The sequence below is a fragment of the Gallus gallus genome, chromosome 20, assembly GCF_016699485.2.
Source record: "Gallus gallus isolate bGalGal1 chromosome 20, bGalGal1.mat.broiler.GRCg7b, whole genome shotgun sequence".
NCBI classification, from domain to species: domain Eukaryota; kingdom Metazoa; phylum Chordata; class Aves; order Galliformes; family Phasianidae; genus Gallus; species Gallus gallus.
This window is the reverse complement of record NC_052551.1, coordinates 11552544-11573201: the sequence shown is the minus strand read 5'-3', so window position 1 is coordinate 11573201 and position 20658 is coordinate 11552544. Positions and strand designations below refer to the sequence as shown.

Here is a 20658-nt window from a genome sequence, read left to right as displayed (position 1 = left end):
AGCGGCGGCGGCCGCGCTGGGGGGTGTGGTCAGGTGACTCCGGCGGCCGCCCAAGATGGCGTCGGGTCCGCGGTGCCTGAGGAGGGAGACGCGTTGGTAGCGGGAGGCGGCGGCGGCGCTCCTGGCGCTCGGCTGCCCGCGCCCCTCAGGCCTCGCGCGTGCGGCGAGGAGGGCTATGAGCGTTCTGGGCCGTATCTCTGGCGCTCGTTGAAGGTGCAGCCTACCCGGCCATGGCTCTGAGGGAGCTGAAAGTTTGTCTGCTGGGGGTGAGTGCTCTGCGCGGGGCACGGCGGCGGGAGGGAGGTGGCTGTCCGCCCCGCGCCCTTCGCTGCGGAGATCGCCGGGCACGGCCTTCTGGTGGCTCTGAGTGCCGGGCCCTGCCCTGCTGGGCGCTGGGCCGCGGCCCCGCCGGAGCTGGGGCTGGTCCCGGTGCCGACTGTCCGGCCCCGGCAGCGGAGGGCGGGGAACCGTGCTGAGTGGGGACGATCGTCCCCTCACGGGAAGATGCCACTGCTGTACTTCAGCGTTATCGTCTGAAAAGGAGCGGAGAGGAGGCCGGGCGGGCGGTGGGCGCTTTCGTGCATCCCAAGCACGCTGACTCGGGCTTGGAGGTCGCAAATATCCAAAATCAAACTCGAAAGAGAAGGGTGGAAGTAGAACTTTATTCGTTTAATGGTATATTTAGCTTTTGAAAGTGCTTGAAGCATAGCAGTGGGGAAGGAGGAGACTTGGAGCAAAGTGACGTCGAAGTTTCAAAATCTCTGGAAGAAGCCGAGCGCTGCCGTCCTGTGGGTCCGCTCCGGGGCTGTGCTGCGGAGCTGCTGTGGGAAGCGGTGGAGTGCCCTGCGCCTCGGTCCTGTGCTGGGGACATCGCAGGCAGCGTTCTTAGGGCTCCCAGATGGCCCCGCTGCCCTTTGGAGGGAAAACTGTTTCTGTGCTGATGTGATGTGAAACAACCTGGGGCAGTGCAGTGTTCCTGTCTGCTGTGCGTTCACCCTGTCCTGTAAGTGTTTCCTCATCTAAGAAGAGGAGAGGAAGCACCTAAGAAAAGTGATTCCCAAACTCCAAGAGCCAGGAGCTGTGTCTGCCTTTCTCTTTAAATATTTACGTTGTACGTCAAGATTGCAAATATTATAAGGTACAAAACCAAGGTCATGCACTGTCACTGAGAGGAGGGCAGTTTAAAAAGATGAATGAGTAGCGTAAAACTTCATTTTCGGTGAAGTGTCTTTGTTTATTTTCTTAATACTTTATTGATTCTGGAGATATAAAGCGAAAGATGGTTATTACCTGCCCGGATAAATGACCATTTGGAATGTCCAGCTGCTATTGGGAATGGCTTTCATGCTGATAGCGCATCATTTTGCTCCTAGATATGCCTACTATTATTTTTTTAACAATCAAGTTGATGGTACAAATACGAAGGTGACATGAAATTTTTGTGTGATATTTCCTCTTCTTCCATGTACAACCCCGTAGAGTTGTATTTGAAACATGTCTCAGGTGTGTGTCATAGAAGACATCTCAGGCCTTTCATTAAGCAGGGTGGGACGGCATTAGTCAGAAGTTGAAATGTGTGTGTCACGTTTGTATAATTTCACATGCTCGATTGGCTTACAAAGGTGGAGTACCAAATTCAGTTTCTGTACACAGTGCTAAATGTGGTAGAAGGTCTTTCTCTGCTCAAGTTCATACATGGTTTGTGTACACCTCTAGGGATCTGGGGGAACCTTGAATGACTGATAATAAGGAGTACAGATTTTTATACTCCTTGATAACAGTTCTATTTAGGAAGTTATGACTTATGAGAGAGACCCTACATTTTTCTAGTTAACAAAGAAAATAATACCTGAAATATTTCTGAACCTCTAACTTCACTGAGATTCTCTGCAGAATGTGTTATTCCTACAAAATACTGCAAGATGGGAGGACAAAAATAATTGTTTACATCAAGTTATATCTCTTTTGTGTTTCTGTTCTTTTTTAGGACACTGGTGTGGGCAAATCAAGTATCGTGTGGAGATTTGTGGAAGATAGCTTTGATCCCAACATCAACCCAACAATAGGGTAAGAAGCTAAATAAAGTTTTCATCTGTAAGATCCAGACCCATATTGTGTTGCTAATGTCAGCTAATAAAATCCTGTTAAGATTATTCTACTTATGTGTTTCTCATATGCTATTCTTAAATTTCGAACTCTGATTATAATGCAACTGTGACCTTCTTTTTTTGAGTCAATTACAACATCAAGTCTCCAAGGCTTTTGAAGATATTAATATATTAAATCAGGTTATAGTTCTTCTCATTAATTTGGTCTGATGTTATACATTGATATGCTGTACCTGTTCTCTTAAGTAACTGAAGAAATTGCTAGTACAGCTGGTATTACAGCTAAGGATTTTTTACAGGTAAGCTTCAGTGGAGCAATGATACTGAGCTCAAATCTTCAAATAGATAAGAGGGAGGACATGAGGAATTCCTGCAGTGCTTGAAAGTTTTTCTGATGATTTCTTTTGCTGTCTTTTTTATTTTGTCTTATGAGCTGCTTTGCTCAGAAGCAATTCTTTACTTACAGGAGGACATGACTTGATGCTGAGAAGTGGGGGGGGGGGGGGGGGCAGTGCATCTTCCTGTCTCAGGTGCCACACAGCCTCTACTACAGCTTTGATCAAAAAGATTCTGCTGATTAAACGTCAGCTACATCTCATCCTGTCCTTATAAAGAATGTGACTTCCTTGATCTTTCTCTCTTTCGCTCTCTTCTCTGCTGCTCTCCTCTTCCTGTTTTTTCACTATAAATACTGGTATCAAACTGCAAGATGTTCTGTAGAAATTATGTTTTTATTTCAATTTTCCTGTTAATGAAGGTAGCCCTTAAGATAGATTGCTAGATTATTTTGTTATGCTTTCAAGCATTGAACATTCTTAGCTCTCAGGCTAGCTACGATAATGTTCTTTTTTGGAAGACAGTGAATCTGCTGTGGGGATAGTAGCTGTAGTGCTGTTTGCTTAAGCTGAAGGCCAACCTGTTCTAATCATTTAAGTTTAGTGTGTGTAGAAAGTTAAGACCTACTGCTCACAGTGACATCAGCTGTAAGCAAAATGCCTTGTTGAGACAGACAGTACTAAAAGATGAGTTTACTTCTTGTATTACGTGAGATTTTTTGAGAAATTGGGCACCTGATTTCATTCCTGACTGTCCAGATACTTTAAAAAACAAAAATAAAAGCTTTTTTTTTTTTTTTTTTGTAGCTCTGTCTGCTAAATAGCTGGCTAATATGGGTGGTATCTACAGAGGCCCAAAGTTGTCAGTCATGCTCATGCACGCAGATCTTGTTTGTTTGGATGCTGTGGTTTTTTCATTGTTGTTTATTTAAATTAAAAATCAAAAATCTACTTAACTAGTAGGTGTCCAGGTGTGGTAACAGATTCTTAGGCTTTGTAAAGGTGGGGAGTGCGTATTTATTTTTGTGGGATGCTCTGTTCTGTAGTTAGATGTGTGTGACAACACATTTAAGTTGCCTGAGTTAAACCTTGGGGTAACCTGGTATGGATTTGCATTCTCCTCGATTTATCTCTCAAGTTATTAATTCTAAAAAAAAAAAAAAGACAGTGGTGGCTTAGGACCCACATATCTGCATGACTGTGTAAAGCTGCAGAGCAAAGATCGGTGTGGTCTGTGATGTGATGTGGTCCTGCTGTCACGACAGCAGAATTTTCCCGAGAAAACTCGGGAGAGTGTTTTTTGTTGGTTGATTAGTTTTATTTTGTTTCTCCTGAAGAGAAGGCCTGAGAATACTTCGTGGTACTTCTGGAAAGTGCTCACCATTGTGGTAGTGAGGATACCTGCAGGATGTTGTTTGCTTTCTTTGATTTAGTGACAGTTACAGGATTCCTGTGGTTTTTTGAAGTGACAGACTAAAAGTCTGTGTCTTTTTGTGATCTTGATAAATTAAATGGTCCAAGGACTTGGTATTTTAGTACTTTGCAATAGTAATATAATTGATCAAAACTTTCCATATGCCAGACTGTGTGAAGTTGAAAAATGAATTTGCTTATTGGATCTTTTGCTAGACCACGCTTTTATTTCCTAATTTGAGATTAGGAGGTCAAAGGAATAAAGTGAGGACTAGAGAGGAGTTTTAGAGGGTCTTTCGAAAAGCTAAAGGTGAGAACTAAAGCAATATTTCCTCCTGGGTATTTGAGTGCATGCGATATGATCTTATGTTTCCTGTCCTGTTTCCACTCTTCTAAGAATATATGAGCAATCATACTTCACCATGATTAATTCATGCTTCAAATTTGAATGTGGGCAGCCTGTAGAAACCCTGTTAAAATTTGGAACTTCTGTGCTGTCAATGCTGGGGGCACTTCATACTGCTGCTGCAGAATCTTGTGTCGCTCTTCATATTGTTACATAGGCACTCTGAATGAGTATAATAGGTGTTCGTGTAGTTATGGTGTTTGCTGGGAGAAGCAGCTGGGAAATTTGGAGGGATGCTGCTGCTTTTCTTAGAACAACTCAAGGATAACTCTAGTTTGGATGCTGTCAGAGCAGTTTGTCTTTGAGTTGCACTCTCCTGCTCATGCACTCTCATTTGCTCCTGTCACGCTTCTCAGAGAATTTCAGGTGGAGTTGAGCCTCTGTAGTCAGCTACCATTTGGGGTGTGTTTAACTGTGATGTTAATTCCAGCCATTCAATTCAAATTGAATGTACTGGTATGATACATATAAAAGAGCAGTGAACTTTGAACAGTGACATGCTCTTTGGCAAAGTATCTGAGCTTAAGGAATGGGGAGAAGGTTACCTCTTAACAGTAGAAAACATTGCGTAGTTACTCCCCTTCATTTTAAACATGCATAATAATTTTGTCCTCCTGCAATGGTGAGACATGCTGAAAGATCCCACTTCTATTCACCACGGGAGTGTACTGGGTGCTAAAAATTCATGCCCTGGTAAAATGTAGGGCACAAGAGAAACTGAAATTTGGATTCTTGGATGCTGATGTTTAATGTTGTTGGTCATGCTAAATGACCTTTGCTTTCTGCTTTGAATTTACACCAAGTTTAATGTAGTTTAGGAAGGTTACTATCTACTATCCTGTGCAAAACTGTCAGTAGCACACGTTTGGAAATCTGCAATATCTTAAGTGATGGAAATTAAGCATATAAAAGCTGTTTAAGGTCATAATGTATGATCTCATGTGCCTAAAGTAATCATGGCATCTAGAGATCCTTGGCTACAGGAATCTGCAGTCAGCGTGGTGTTTTTCTAATAAAAAATGGCTACAGGTTACAGACTCAGCAAAGAACTTTCTCTTTTAAAATATTAGGTCTTTGAGTTACTGCTCTTGGGATATACACTGATTCACATTAAGCAGATCAAGCAAAACGCAGAAGTATTTCAAAACGTTACTGTAGTACACTGGAAAGTGGGGGACAGGGGCATTTGAAGAAGAGAATTTTCATTTGTCTTCTAGATCTGCAAGAGCCTCTGCAGGCTGAAATATGTAATGACAGGTTATGGGAGCTGTACAGAGTGGAGACAGCGAGTGAGTTACTGTTGATGTCTGTTCCCTTAACACCTACAAATGGCAATAAGACTCTCCTGTGCTGTACTCCCAAGTGTGGAATGATGAAGAATTAATTTGAATTTTAGTATTGAGGAAAAAAAAGCTGATGCCGAGGGTGAGGCTTTGATCTCCTACCCTCCGAAAGCATCCTGTGCACATTTAGATAACTTGTGGTAATGATTCCTTCTTTTAAGAAAAGTGCTGTTGAGAAAGCTGACCTTTCTGACTTTTTTTTTGTCATCATACATCTTTTATTTTTATCAAAAGGCTTACGGCCTGCATTCTTGTTTCTTCTGGTTTGTTAGCTGAATTTCAAACTGAGGCAAAGGGCCCTATTCAAAGAATGAACATTTATATATGAAAACTTTAATCAATTGCATCTAGGGAGGAAAAGCAATTTAATTGAAATAGAAACCTGTTTAACATGTCATGGCAGTACTGTTCTAAGATGACGTTTTGGCATATTTTCCAGAGCCTCATTTATGACCAAGACTGTACAGTATCAAAATGAGCTGCATAAATTCCTAATTTGGGATACAGCTGGACAGGAACGGGTAAGTAGTATCAATATCTTTCATCCTGTCTGCAAATACAGTTCTACTTAGAGTTTGTGATGTTTTTCAACCCTACCCAAACCACAAGGGGAGGGGGGCGGGGGGGAAGAAATAATCTTGTAAAGGCTGTTATTCTTGTGCAGTCATTTGACTTTCTGGAGTCCTGGTGAAACTGACTTGCTGGATTTGTAGCGTGGTAACAGCCCTGATGTCTAGAAAGTCACTCTAGTATATTTGTAGTGCATTTAGAACTCTGCATTCAGAACAAGTTCCAAATGACTACTGATTTCCTCCCAGCGGCATGATGTAAAGCCAACTTTCATCATTAGGGATATGTTGTGTGTATATGCATGCTATCAAAAATGTCCCAGTCCTCCTATTTGCAGAAGTCAGTCAGCATTTACTGTTAATAGTTTGCTTTATGTGAACATCGCAGCTCATTCTAAAATGGTAGTGTTTGAATGTGAGTCTTCTGAGCAGTAAAATATAACTTTTGAGAGAGTGGTACTCTTAAACAGAAAGCTTTACAAATGCGCCTGCAACAACTTGGCAGGAAGCATCCATTACGTATTAGCATTCCATCCTGTTTGGATTCAGCATGCTACAATCTGAGGAAGCTCTGTGTACATGACTAGTACGATCCGTGTCTTTCTGTTTTTAGACAGAGTGACATCTCTGAAATTTTCTTCTATTCAAGTTGTGTGGTGTTATTGTTGCTGGTTTTTTTTAATCAAAAAAGGAAGGATGATTCTGACCTGAGATCTGTGATCTCTCTTAGGCCTATTCCACACCTGAGAGAAATCTCTATGGGGCCCACATATTTCCAAGGAAGCCAGTACTGTCACTTGCTGCAGGTCACTGTATACATGCCTTGTGTTGAAATCTGCTGCATGGTTTTCTGGCCATGCAGCACATCTGACAATGTATTATGGAAAGAATCCCATTTGTGGTGGTCTGGAACACCAAGAAGGTCCAAACCATTCATGGAATTGCAATTTCTAAGAAGTTATGATACTTATAAACACAATTCCTAGTCCTGGTTTCTGGAGGGCTGTTTGTTATTTTCTATTTCTGAATCCCATTAGCAAACAAGATGGGGCAGCCCCTTGTTCTAAACGGTCTCAGGGAGTGGCAAACAGGCATTGCTCTGTGCTGGAGGTGTGCATTCATTCACCAGACATACAGCTACACGCATATGCCATATTTGTTATCTCATTTCTTCTGCACTGAGTAAAGTCAGTAGAAGGCTATTTAAAGCAGTTAGAATTCTTGTGTTCATATCTAACAACTGTAGAAATTAAATCTTAGTTCTGTCAAAATGCTAATCAGTCGGGATGGCAAGCTGAAGTCTGAAAAAACAGCAAAAGGAAAATTTAGTGTTTCTGGAAACATCTGTTTTGTTAGTGTATTTTATCTGCTGACTGCTCTTAAGTGGAAAAATGTATCTAAGTGTTAGGCAGGAAATGAGAGTACTACAAAATCAATGAGTGAAAGTTGGTTTGTTCCCAAGGTAAATAGTCGAATAATCAAAAAGCCAAGTTGCAACCAGTCCAAGCGGTGGTTTACCAAATATGTTTTCCTTTACGTTTTAGTATTTGTGGAGGGCAGGGATTATGCTCCAATGTGAACTGAATGTCTGCCTGTGTTTCCCTTTCCCACTATTAAATATTTTTCTATTCTGAACTTTGTGTTCAAAATACTGTTTTCAAAATGGAATTTGAGAGCCAAATGTAAATGAAAATAATTTTCTCTCATTTTAATATCACGAAGCAAATTCTGGAGGTCACTGAAAAATCACATTCATAATATATTATTTTTTTTTCCTAGTTTCGTGCTTTAGCTCCAATGTACTATAGAGGGTCAGCAGCTGCCATTATAGTTTATGACATCACAAAAGAGGTAAGAAATTCAATTTTTTTTTTTTTTTTTGACTCAGCATTGCCAATTCTTCTTTCTGTGTTAAGAAGCAGTTCTGGCTCCTAATTAATTCTGGTTTTTTTCTGCCATATCAGGAAACTTTCTCAACATTAAAGAATTGGGTTAAAGAGCTTCGACAACACGGACCTCCAAACATTGTTGTAGCTATTGCAGGAAATAAATGTGATCTTAACGACGTAAGGTAAATAATTGTTGGCAGTTTGCAGCCTTCATTTCAGAGACAAGCTCATAGTGCTAAAGATGCTGTTTTTAAGTTTTCAAAGTTGGTAAAAGATTTAGAGCAACTTAAGCTTTCTTTTTTTTTTTTTTTTTTTCCACTGCCATTATAGTTTCACAAGGAAACTGAGCTATTTCCACTGCCAGAAAATTTGGTTAGTTTGCCTTTGTTTTTCTTGCCCACATCCTCCTCTTTGTTGGTGCGAGTACACATGCGATTTAGCAGTAAATCAGGCTGTAAAATTGATCGAGATTAAAACTATCCAATTTAAAAAAGGAAAACTTATCCATGCGTATTTATCTTGCTCACAACATGATAACTTGCTAGCGTGGCAGAGGAGGGGTAGCAGGGTTAGGAATGAGAAGTTTACAGGGAGACAAGATTACCTTTCTGGTGGCAGTGCCAAGTTACACAAGCTTAAAACTGCCTATGAAACTACAGTGTAATACAAGCTGTTTACCTCCTTTTATAAGAAGTACTCCTGTCAATCTGTAGCACCTCATTTTGTTATGAAAAACGTCAAGCTGTTGGAAAGCATTGTGTAGGTTTTTCTGACTTGCTTGTTCAGGTGCCTTCCCTCACTGCTTGAGCATTAGGGTGGAATTGGCTGTGGTTGAATGGTTGCAGGGAGTGGGAAAAGTTTCTGAGAAACCTTATGAACAGCCAAACTTTCAAGCAGGCATGTATTAAAAACAAAAGAAGCCCTTTATGATTCATATCCTGGTTCAATAACCCAGAATTCAGAATGAAGGTGTGTGCAAACTCCTTGTTTTTAGCTTTCATTGGAAAAGGTACTGCAGCTGCTGTCTCAAGGGAGACAGAAGGTTATGTGTTTAAATAACCACTGCAAAGTTGGTATAGTTTTACAAATTGTTCCTATATTATAGTTACCTAGTGTGCTGTAATAACTTGATAGAAATACCATGTCACTTGGAGTCAATATGGAATAAAATTATTTATGTGCCACTTATAAGGCATGCAGTATTAAGTCTTACACTTACTTCTTGGTACTTAGGTAGAATTGTAAATCATGTAAACAGTGCAATTGAAGCTAATGAGTAAGAGTCCTTGTGATGAGTAAGATTTCTCTCCTTGTGAGAGGCAGTATTTGAGTCACTGACCTGAAGACAGTGTTTTTGTGTCTTAATGTCTTAAGTCTCTTGGTACGGAAAGTAGTTATGTCTTTTAGAAATGTTATGGTAAAGACACGTAGAACATAGTCTTCTCTTTATTTGCTGGGGTTTGGCTTGGGTTTTTTTCTGTTGTTGAAGGAAATACTGCATTAGCAACTTGCCTGCTGTAAAATATTTCTTTTCACTTCTTGTCTCTGTAGTTGTGTGCGTGGTCTAAGTAAGTTCCTATTCACATCCATGTCTTCATTGCTTCATGTAAACTAAATGCTGTACTAATGATCTATGCAGCACTCAGAGATGCCTGGTTTTCTAAGCAGCTGTAGGAAATCACTGGATTAGGGGAATGAACACAAGGGTCTTTTCAGTGCATCTAAAACTTGTGTGTGTGGAAAAAATAAACTACTCCCAATGATTGATTGCAGACCTACACTTAGAGTAGTCAAGAATGAAAATCCATTGTCATGTCAGATGGCCTTGTTAGTTTGATTATGCTTTAGTGATGCTTCTGCCCCTAAGCAAGGAGACAGCATAGAGTGAAAAATGAGTATCAATTTCAGGATGAGGGAGCAGGGTGATGCAAAACAGGTAATACAAAATACTCTTTAAATGTGACACTTAAAAGCTTAATCAATCTCTTAAAGTTCTGAATTATGTATTTTTCTACATTCAGTTCTTTGCTTCTTTTCAGGGAAGTCATGGAAAAAGATGCTAAAGACTATGCAGATTCCATTCATGCAATATTTGTAGAGACAAGTGCGAAAAATGCAATAAACATTAATGAACTCTTTATAGAAATTAGTAAGTATTTAAACAGGTAATGTGTTTTTCTTCTGAAGGAAGCTCAAGTAGGAATTTGATGCTGTTTGTTTTTTGTGCTATGTAGGCAAGACTATGCTGATTTAAGTGTTACATCCAAATATGCAAAATGAGCTGCATACATTTTTCATCATCTAATGACTTCTGAAGGTTCCATGTAGGGACTTCACATGTACTTTCATGCTGCTGGATAAATAGCAGTCAGTGTCATCTTACTATGTGTGTTATTGAATGATTCAGTTAATACTTCCAAGGTTATGGAGGGGACAGTAAATGGTGTGGCGAATATCCAGACTTCATACAGCTGATAAAATGAATTTAATTCTCACTTTTAGTGCTTGTACTTAGTCCCAAGTAATGCATTTTCAGAAACATAAGAATTGAAAATAGTAGATTACTGCCTAGGAAATAGCACCTAGTGTGTGAATTTTCCACCAGTATTTTTGTGATACCTAACTTTTCAATAAAATGGCAAATCTTTTCTGTCTCATTCATGGCAGAGGATGATGGCAAACACTTTTTTCCATGTGTGAATGAAAAACAGTATTCCTAAATGAAAACAATGTTATTTATAGGATATATTTCATGCAGCAGCACCAGTGTACAGATATCCTGTTTCTCAAATAAAAACAGACATTTCTTGTTCTTGTAAGCAGTTCAGTATATTGAACCTGATGTCAAAAGTACGTGCTGTATATAAGCTTTATGGTTTACTGACTTTAATAGTTATTCTCTAAACTCTAAAAATTTCTGTTGAGTAAGCCACAGAATAATTTCTTAAATCCCTCTCAAGAAGAATGCTCAACCAGGAATAGTCAGCTTCAAACGCGTACTGGGTGACTAAAGCAGCTATTCTTAGAAGCATTTTGGTGTTAAGCCCGGTGCAGGTGGTCTGCTGGGAAAAGACAGATCAAGAGCAGAGAGTTTCCAGAAGGTATTGCATCCTGCAGAGCATATTCTCTGGGTGCTTCTATGCTTTAGATCTCTAAGATAAGGTTAACCTGAAATGTAAAGTTAGCTTAATGTTGCCTCACTGTTTTTTTGTGTGTGGATCCATACCTCTAACAGACACAGACTGTTAACTGCCATTGTTCTGTTACGCATTAATGACATATGACATGACATACACTGAATGAATAGAATTAGTTTCAAATATGTTTGCCATAAATGTCTTTTTCTTCCTCCTTGTAGGTCGTAGAATTCCATCAACTGACACCAACCCCCCATCTAGTGGTAAGGGCTTCAAACTTAGAAGACAGCCGTCGGTGACAAAGCGCAGCTGCTGTTGACTGATCCATTTGAAAATCAGACTTGTTTATACAGTAGGTGGTCTTGGAAGTTAATAGTTCACGTTGGATTTATATTATCAGTCTTAGATCTCTATCTGCTGGTGTTCATACACCCACGGTCCAGTAAAAATGGACCAGTTCATCTGACATCTGTATGCTCGCAGAAAAGACTGCCATCGTATGTCAGCCTGTTTACTTACAAAAAGTTGTAGTATCTCTTGCATTCAAAGGGAATCCATCATCACTTCTTTGGCCTTGCTTAAAAGGAAGCTGACTATGAATGGTTGAACTGAAATGTTTAGTAGTTTTGTAATCGAGATTGTGTTTTTTGTAAAAAGGGAAACGAGCACTTTTGTGGGACTTGGGGGTGGGTGGAAGGAGTCTGGATTTTGAAGGTTACTGAGATGTCGTTTCTTCCTTTTCTTCAGTGAGCCTTATTTGAAATGTTAAGTGTAGCTAATCCAAAGTACAGTGGGACTGTTGGTTTTGAGGTGGCTACAGAATAAGCAAATGAAGGCAGATAACAGTCAAATCAGTCCGTCCACTCCCCAGAACCCATTTGCACTTTTTATTTAAAGATAAGCAGCGGGGGTGGGGACACACACAACAGACCTTAAACCACAGACAATCTTTTTTTCTGTGCTGACTTAATCACTTTGAGGCAAACTGATATGTTTATAGGCATCTTGTTCTTACAGGTTTTTGGCATTAAGTTGTTGGTCAAAGAAAGCCTAGTTGTAGTTCTGACTAAATGAAGTGATTACTGACTAAAAGCAGATGCTGTAAACAGATGCTTCCAATAGTTCTGATAAGACTTATAAGATTTGGGGGAAAGCCTTTAACTGCTTAGCATGTGTAAAGTGTTCATATTATATTTATGAGACCAGTGTTAAAAATATTATAAATTATGTAAAAACAGTCTTTAAAAAATTGCAGTCTTATTCACTCCTTCCATTCCACACCTACGGATGCACTCCTGGGATTCTCCATCAGGTTTTTTTCTCCAGCATCTTTTAGATATCATTGCTGTAATTTCATCTAGAGACAGGCTGAAATTAGTTCTCTTTAAATCACGTTTGAAAGGTCCAATAGAGGCTGCTGTTGGTACAGTGTGAGATCTGTCTGTTGAACAGGTTTTCATCTGTGGTGCACCCAGTCTTTTTTGTTTTGGGCACAAAAGTACAAATAAAGAGTAACCTTAAGACACATGGTAATGTAGATCATTCCCTCTAAGTTCCTGGGCTTTTTTACCTGCTACGGTTGGGTTTTTGTTTCTTTTATTGTTTTGGTGGTGGCTCTTCTTTCTTTCTCTCTTTTTTTTTTTTTCCTGCAAATTCAGTGTTTAGCTTATATTGTGTTGGTTTTAGTATGCTTGCAGTTAAACCATAGATTGACCATACGGCCATACCTTTTTGTGCTTTTTTTATTTTCACTTTTTTGTTTCCTACTGGCACTATTGAGGTTCTTTGAAAGTCTGAAGTACTCAAGTATATAGTAATATGTCATTAAGCTTTAGTGTGAAAAGGAAGTTTGTTCTGTTTGCAATCTGGCTTTCTATCATCTGAAGTATTTTCTCTGAAGGAAACACAAAAGATTTAGGAAATGAAAGGACTTGTAATTCAGCTTAGTTTGTACTAGTCAAAATTCTTGTAGAGCTATTACGGAGCAAAACAGCTAAACTATTAGGATGAGATTTTAATTGTATGTTCTAATGAAATTTGGTGACTACATTTTATTTTTTACCATGCCTTTGCTCAATTATGCCTTCTTTGCCACAGCTGTACAGGTTCATGCTGATAGAGTACCTAGGAAGTCTTTATTTTCATCAAAGGCTGTTTGAAACCTTTTTGTAATGTTGGGCCTAAACAAAACATCTGATGGTAGAGGCAAAAATCCAGTCAGTATTTGGCTTGACACTGATATGTTGTTGTGTGTCACTGACAGCTAACAGTGTGTGAACAGAAAAAAAATGTACTTGTGCAGAATACCTGATGGAAGCCTACAAAATACGCAGTGGAAGTAGAATCAGGGAAGAGAGAACAGACTAAGCCTGCTCTTAGACATATTTCTTATTTTAAAAAGGTAGACTTGCAATTGAATGTGGAATTTGCACCAGTGGCAGTCATGGAAATCGCTCATTTCTTTGCAATATTTCAATTATTCTTCCTGGCAAATATTTAAAATATGAGTTGTGCTTCTCTAAGTAAATTAGATCTTTAAAACATTTGGTGTCCATGGTGCTTTAGAAGTCTATACGAAAGTACTGCAGGCGCTGTAGTATCTTAGCTGTGATATAAAATATTGCATTTATTTAATAACTAATCTAGAAAATTTCTTGAATTGAGAAAGGAAAAGGAAAATCTTATCAGGATATCTTCCATGCAGGCTAGTAAAGAAGGGTTTTGAAACTTGCCACTTTATTGTTACTGGTTTTTAGCACAGAATAAAAATTGAGTTTAAATCTGCTTTTCACTGAAATAATAAAAATGGTCTAATCATATTTATCCAATATTTATTGACTTGAGAAGAAAATATTGGATTCTAGGCTAGACTGAGAAGTGTGTTCATACAGAGGTTGCTGTAGCTGTAACTCCAGTCAGGGTACCATACTACTACACCCTTTCTATTAACTCACTGATACTATATAGTATCTCTTAGGAAACCTTTATAAACTACTTACTAAGTTATTCTCATTTATTTAACACGTACCAGAATTAGACTTCAAACAAGCAAATTGGGGGGAAAGAAAAATATGTGAGAATCAGCATCAGCCAACTCTTGTCTCATGTAACTAAACTGTGCCTCAGACTCGTTTTGTGTGCCTGTGTGCAGGTACAGATCTGGGTGGAAAACAAGCAGACTTCATATCCTTCTTGCAGTTCTGATCTTGAATTACTCCAGTTAATGAAACCATGGAAAAGGCCATTATTTCAGATTGCCCAAATGTTGAAGTGAGGCTGCTTTTAAAGACTGTGCCTATGTAAAATGACAGACTGTTGATGTAAGTTGGTTTGAGCCAAGATAACTGTTTGTTGATCAGTTGGCTTTAGCTGAAAGCTGACGTGCAGTCCTCTCTAGATGAGACGCACATGTTCAACGTCTCGTTTTCATTGGAGGAAAATGGTTTCTTCTGTATTAGTTTTAGGCCATCTGCTTTCATTCTGTACTAAGCTCGCTGAAATTAATTATATTTTGTCCTAACATAACTTCTCTATTTGAAGGCAGTTTAGCCTTTGAGTGTTTGAAATACTGATAATCAACCATTTCAGCTAACTTCTTAATAATTTTAAGGAGTTGTTGAATAAAAGCAGAATAAAACTGAAGTCCTGAGGTTTGCCTTTCTCTTTAATAAATGGCACTCTTCACAGAGACTAGATTTTAAAATGCTATAAAAGGGAAGTGATTGCTGCACAAAGTTGTTTGAAGGGGCAAACATCAGATACGTAAAAAGGTAATGAGCTGTGTGTTATATCACTGATCCAGAGCATTTTTTTAACTGACAGAATATTACCGTTTCCGCTTCTAAACAGTACCAACTCTCTCCTACAAAAGTATACATCTGTACAAAAATGTCATTTGATAAACAGTTTATTATTTAGTTTTGGAGCTACTTCAATGTGCCGCCTAAGCTTCGGAGGGAGTCTTCATCATTCCCTATAAATTCTCAGTCTCTTAAATTACCTGTAATGCTCTTGATCTGTGCTGAGTAGTTTTGTAGTATATTTTATGTACATGTTCAAAGCTGGCATGCTAAGTGCCTAGATAGGTGAAATGTGGAAGCTTGTGCTCAACAAAACACAGAGGCATTTAGTAGCCAAACCACTGAAACTTGTAATGGGTGCTTTAAAAAGTTCTAGGAGAATTCTGACAACTTTTGCTGTTGGCAGGGAGGTAGAGACTTTTTATATTGTTAGACGTATGTTGAAGCAAAACAAATCATTGCACTTTAAATCCTCCTGACTTCAGTGAAACCTTTTCTGTAGGTGCCACACAGTAGCAGGCAGTTAACAGCTTAGGGGAGTGTTTAGCTTAAACTCATTTTTAATATGTTGGTGTATGTAATACCAATTTAATGCTACCAGCCTGCTCAAGAAAAAAACTCTTATGTGCTTGGGAAGAGAGTAAGAGGAGAGGAGCCAATGTCTTCTTACTGATCTGGAATTGTGTTCCTTTAGCCTGGCCAAGAGATGTGGGATTCATTGGAAATTATCCTCTTGATTAAAGCTTCATTTTAATTATTAAAAAAAAAAAAAAAAGCATTTTTAATTTCTTGAATGGTTTAAAAATTAGCACAAACAAGCTTTTTGTTTTGATGCTAATCCTAAATTGTCCCTTAACATTAGTGTTCATATTCATTATAACCTACTGAGTATTAGTTGGGAAAGGAAGTTTTATCGATGTTTGAATGAGTGTCTTGTGAAACTATCTTTCCCTCACAGCATCCTTCTGGACAAACTGTCCAACTGAGCTGATAAACTGGCTTGATGGTAGAACTCAAAAGTTTGTAGTAGATGGAGCTACCTCTGGTCAGTGGCCAGTCCCTAGCAGCGTTCCCAGAGCTCGCTTCCAGAGCCAGTTCTGTTCAATCATTTTATCAGCAATCTGGGTGCAGGAGTGGAATGCAATCTCAGCGCATTTGCTGATGACAATAAACTGGGAGGTGCTCATGCCTGGAGGAAAGGAGACCTTGAAGAGGGATTAGATAGATTGGAGCATTGGGCAATCAGCAGTGGCATGAATTTCAGCAACAGTAGAATGCTGGGTGTTACACTTGTGACAGAGCAGTGCCACATGCAGGAACAGACTGGGAGACAAGAAGCTGGAGAGAGCAGCTCAGCAGGAAGGGACCTGGGAGTGCTGGTGACAGCAGGCTTACAATGAGCCAGCAGTGTGTCCTGGCAGCCAAGAGGGCAAACTGTGTTATGGAGTGCATTACACACAGCATAGCTAGCTGGTCAAGAGGTGCATCTCCTGCCATATTTAGAGTTGATGTGGCCTCACCTTGGATACTGTGTGCAGCTCTGGGCTCTGCAAGTTCTTATCAATTTATCAAAATTGGCTCAGGAATTCTTAGTCCAGTGATTGATACCTGTTACTGGCATTGGAGAACCATGGACAAGACTGAGAGAGGATCTTACCAACCCTTATAAAGATCTTCAGAGCAGATGACAAGTGGCTCTTTTCAGTGGTGTCCAGTGACAGGACTTGGGGCAGTGGGCAAAATGGGAACACAGGAAGTTCCGTATGAAATGGAGAAAATACTTTTTAATTTGAGGGTGAGGGAACACTGGAACAGCTGCCCAGAGAGTCTTCTCTGGAGATACTCAAGACCTGCCTGAATGCTTTTCTGAGCTTTAAATCTTGGTTAGCCCTGAAGTGGTTAGGCAGTTCAACTCAATGATTTTTGTATGTCCTTTACAACTGAACTATTCTATGTTCACATCACATCTCTATTAATAGATCACATCCCTGCTAATGTTAGGCAACAGAAAATTCATAGAAGATACTGTTGTCAATTACTAATCTAACATTTTTTAGCAGTGTTTTAGAACAAAAGAATGTCAGCTGACCTTTTCAGAGTTGTATGACTCCAGCACATCAAAAGAAATAAGCTTGAAATCTTTGTTTCTTATGGCGGTGTTCAAGTGCCAAAATGTATTTCTCTGTAATTGTTAGGCCTTCTGACGTCAACACTTATTTTTAAAGTATCCCTTTTGATCTTCTGGTAGTCTTGAAGATTTGCATGTGAACTCTTTCTTATCAGTTATAATCAAAAATGTTTGACCTGCAAAAATCGAATAAGCATTACCAGCCTGTCCATGAAGTGTCACTGATCATTAGGTTTTTTTGAGGGATATTCGACTATTCCACATCCTGAGCATATTGATGAGCTTCATCTCTGACACACTGAAGTCATCCTTTCCTTCTTTCCTTCCCCTCACAGGAGTTCTGGTAGCTCAGAGTTATTTGATGCCTCCTATTTTACATGGAAAATCAAGGCACTAAGATGAGTTTGTCCCTCTAAAAATCGTTACAGCATTTACTGAAACTGTCCTTATTCTAAAACAGAAAATTCCTAGAAGAAATGGTTCTGCTCTTCTCATTGCATCATCCTGTAAGTTAGGAGCTTTTAGTTGTTGCTTAAACACTAACTGTTTTACTCAAGAAAGTTGGGTTTTTCTTTGTTTCATTCCTGTCAATGTTTTTAAACGCGAATTAATGAACAAACCAACTGCTATTCCTGTTCTAATGCTGATACAGACAAGCTTTTCTGCTGTTCTTTTCATTTGAATGGACAGAAGACGCCATCCAGTTGTTGCTCTTAGGTTTGCTGCATCTCAAACCCATTGATAAATTCACTGCTGCTTTCTTGCCTCACTTTCACTCTTGTCACAGTGTGAATTTCCTGTTAGTAAATCCATTATGTTTTCTTGACTATTCAGTCTTACAGCATCATGTGAAGTATAGAAGTGATTAACTTCTGTGCTTTGTATTTCTGAGTAAAGTGCATCCAGCATTGAAACTGTGGCACAGTGAATTGACATAAGACACAGAAATGGAGGATATTTAAGACTTCTTGGCAATCTTCCCCCTTGCAGCCTCTCATTTCCCAGTATGACGAAGAAAAAAGGGAATCATTCTGGAAGTGTCTAAACAAAAACTTTACATTTGCATTTGTGTATTCAGGGCACAAAAATAACCTGGTATGCATTTAGCTCTTGTGGTGTGATAAATATATGCCTGTAAAATCAAGCGTGAAGGTTAACTTTTGAATCAGCAGTTCTTGTCCCTCTTAAGAACGATCTGCCTTTTTCTTACGGTGTTGGGTTAACCTGTTAAAAAGATGGAAGGGTCTGTGCCTTCTTACTGTAGTGTCTCTTACTGAAACAAACTAAAGCCGCTCAAAGTTGCAGAGCATTTGCAGCACTGTAAACGGCACAAATTTACTACCATTGCTTCACTGCATGAAACGTAGTCAGATCACCAGTGATGAAATCTCACAGTGATGAGTTCCCAAGCTAATGAATGTTCTGAGACTTTTCTAGTCTTCTCTTGGGCTGGTCCCGAGGGTGTGTACAGGTTTGTCTGTATTGTTGGTTTGTAGATGCTAATGAGGAAAACCAGACTTTTGTTTTCTCCTTTTATTTGTGTTGTTATACTCCCACATAGTGCATAGAATGAAAATTAAGAAATGTTGGTTTGGCATAATGTAAACGGCATTTTCAGCTTACGCATTCATAATAAACTTTTATAGTGTAATAACATGCTAAATCACTACCAGTCCGATGTATTGTGCAAAAAAGGTGTAAACATTTTATTAATAAAAAGCTTTGTTTATAAATGTGCTGGCCTTGTTTGAGTGGTTCTAAAATTCTCAGTGTTGTCAAAAGTAGTCTCTGTAGTAATAGAATTGTAGAAGGGGAATGTTAAGCAATACCACTGCAAAGTGAATGGCAGTGATGGTTCAAATAGCTGTTTTCCCAAAGCTATCACTGGTGATCATTCAGAAACTGAAGCTTTTCCATGGCTTACGTATACGCAGACAGACAAAAGACAAGCTTGTACAGAAAGGGATGGAGAAAAAATGGCAGAGAGAATGCAGCTTTTGTCTTGTGCTTCCTTTCTTTGCAGCGTGATGTCTGAGGAACTGCAGGCCACACACAGCCTTGTCAGCTTGTGCAAGGCCTGACCAATTCTAATGGGATCAAGGTATTTAATACGTTGCATTTAGCTTAGACTGCATCAAAAGTTGAATTCTTGACTGCTTAGGCCAGGTTTCTGTCAATCAGAAATGTGAAGTGCTTTTAATATCTGCACAGTGTTCTGGGGGGCTGTCGTGCTGGAAGGGGTTCTGTTCTGATTTGCTGGTACAGCTAGCTGGTTGCTTGCTTCCTTTTTTCTTTGTGGTTGCTTTAAACTGCTTTGGTTATGTACAGCACAAAAATATAGACTTGGCTAGAGTAATCTCCCTTGTCTTGTGCGATGATTAAAAGATGGAGTTTTATTGTTTCAATGTGTGATGCAATTTAACATGTTAACAGCAGCCTTCAAAAGCATAAGCCCCGAAAGATCCTGTTCCTAATACTGCTCCTTCACTTGACATTCCTGTATCCTGCTTTTCATTTAATGTGGATAGAAACTTCCATAGATTATAAAGTAAAAGATAAGTATTCTTTAAAACTGCTCCAGACCAAAGCTTCCTTAATGCCCTTCAGAGTTTCCAAGTGGTGTTCATCCCGATCTGCTCCTTCTGTTAATCAGAAATGCATGTTGGCAACGTGTGCCTTCCAGCCCTGGAGTGGCTGAACTGTTAATGAGATGAAGGTTGTTTTGTTAACTGACAAAGGTGCAGTATTGCAGGTGGTTTTGTGATGCATATCCATTTCAGTTACTCTGATCTGAACAATACCGACTGCATGCACATTTACATACAACCAAAAAACTACTTTCATTAGACTTGGTAAGTTGTCAACTTTGCATAAAAAAACCTGCTGTGGTTCTATGTATGTTTCAGCATGGATGAACACAGGGGAACCCTTACTATCCAAGCAGGTAAGTTTAGAGCTGCTCGGTGCGATCTGCTTTTGTAAGGTGATCCAGCCTGGCATGCCCTTTATTATCCAACACTTAAGGCTGTACTTTATACTGCCAGAAAAAGCAGAAGGTGGAAGGGTGCAGGCAGCAATACTGAGCTGTTGTTTACTTTGGGGAATTTTATTATGTATGACTATGCTGTATAAGGTTTCCTCTGTCTTATTTCTCATTATGTTCCAATTAACTTGCAGATATATATATAAGCTTATCTCTTTCTACCAATTGCTTGGAATGTTTATGGACAGCTATGTCTTACAGCTCAGTGAGAGAATCTGTTTATAAAAATAAAACGATCTAAGAGATTACATGGAAGAAGATAATGTTTCCAGAATATCAGCCAAGAAAAAGCTCTACTCCAAAATGTGAGTGAACTGAATTACATCTTAATTTGAGGTCTAATAAAATGTTATGACATTATCTGTAGTTCATAGTATAAATTAGACCCCTCAAAATAGCCAAAATAATAACCTGCATTTATGATATTATGACCACCTTTTATCCACCACAGAAGGAAGTTAAGGAAGAACAGCAGTAAGTGTATTTT

General features: G+C 39.2%; 1 protein-coding gene across 2 annotated transcripts; it reads left to right on the top strand.

Moving 5' to 3' along the window:
• Positions 1–31: 31 nt before the first annotated feature.
• Positions 32–18861, top strand: RAB22A (RAB22A, member RAS oncogene family). Of its 2 annotated transcripts, none has more exons than NM_001030867.2 (7): positions 32–266; positions 1988–2067; positions 6045–6126; positions 7954–8025; positions 8139–8245; positions 10103–10212; positions 11422–18861. In NM_001030867.2, exons 1-7 carry the CDS (start codon positions 231–233, stop codon positions 11517–11519), a joined length of 585 nt encoding a protein of 194 aa, NP_001026038.1. In that variant the 5' UTR covers positions 32–230; the 3' UTR covers positions 11520–18861. The 2 variants fall into 2 exon arrangements, with proteins under 2 accessions (NP_001026038.1, XP_046758839.1); XM_046902883.1 differs by having other exon boundaries at positions 241–1622.
• Positions 18862–20658: the final 1797 nt, after the last annotated feature.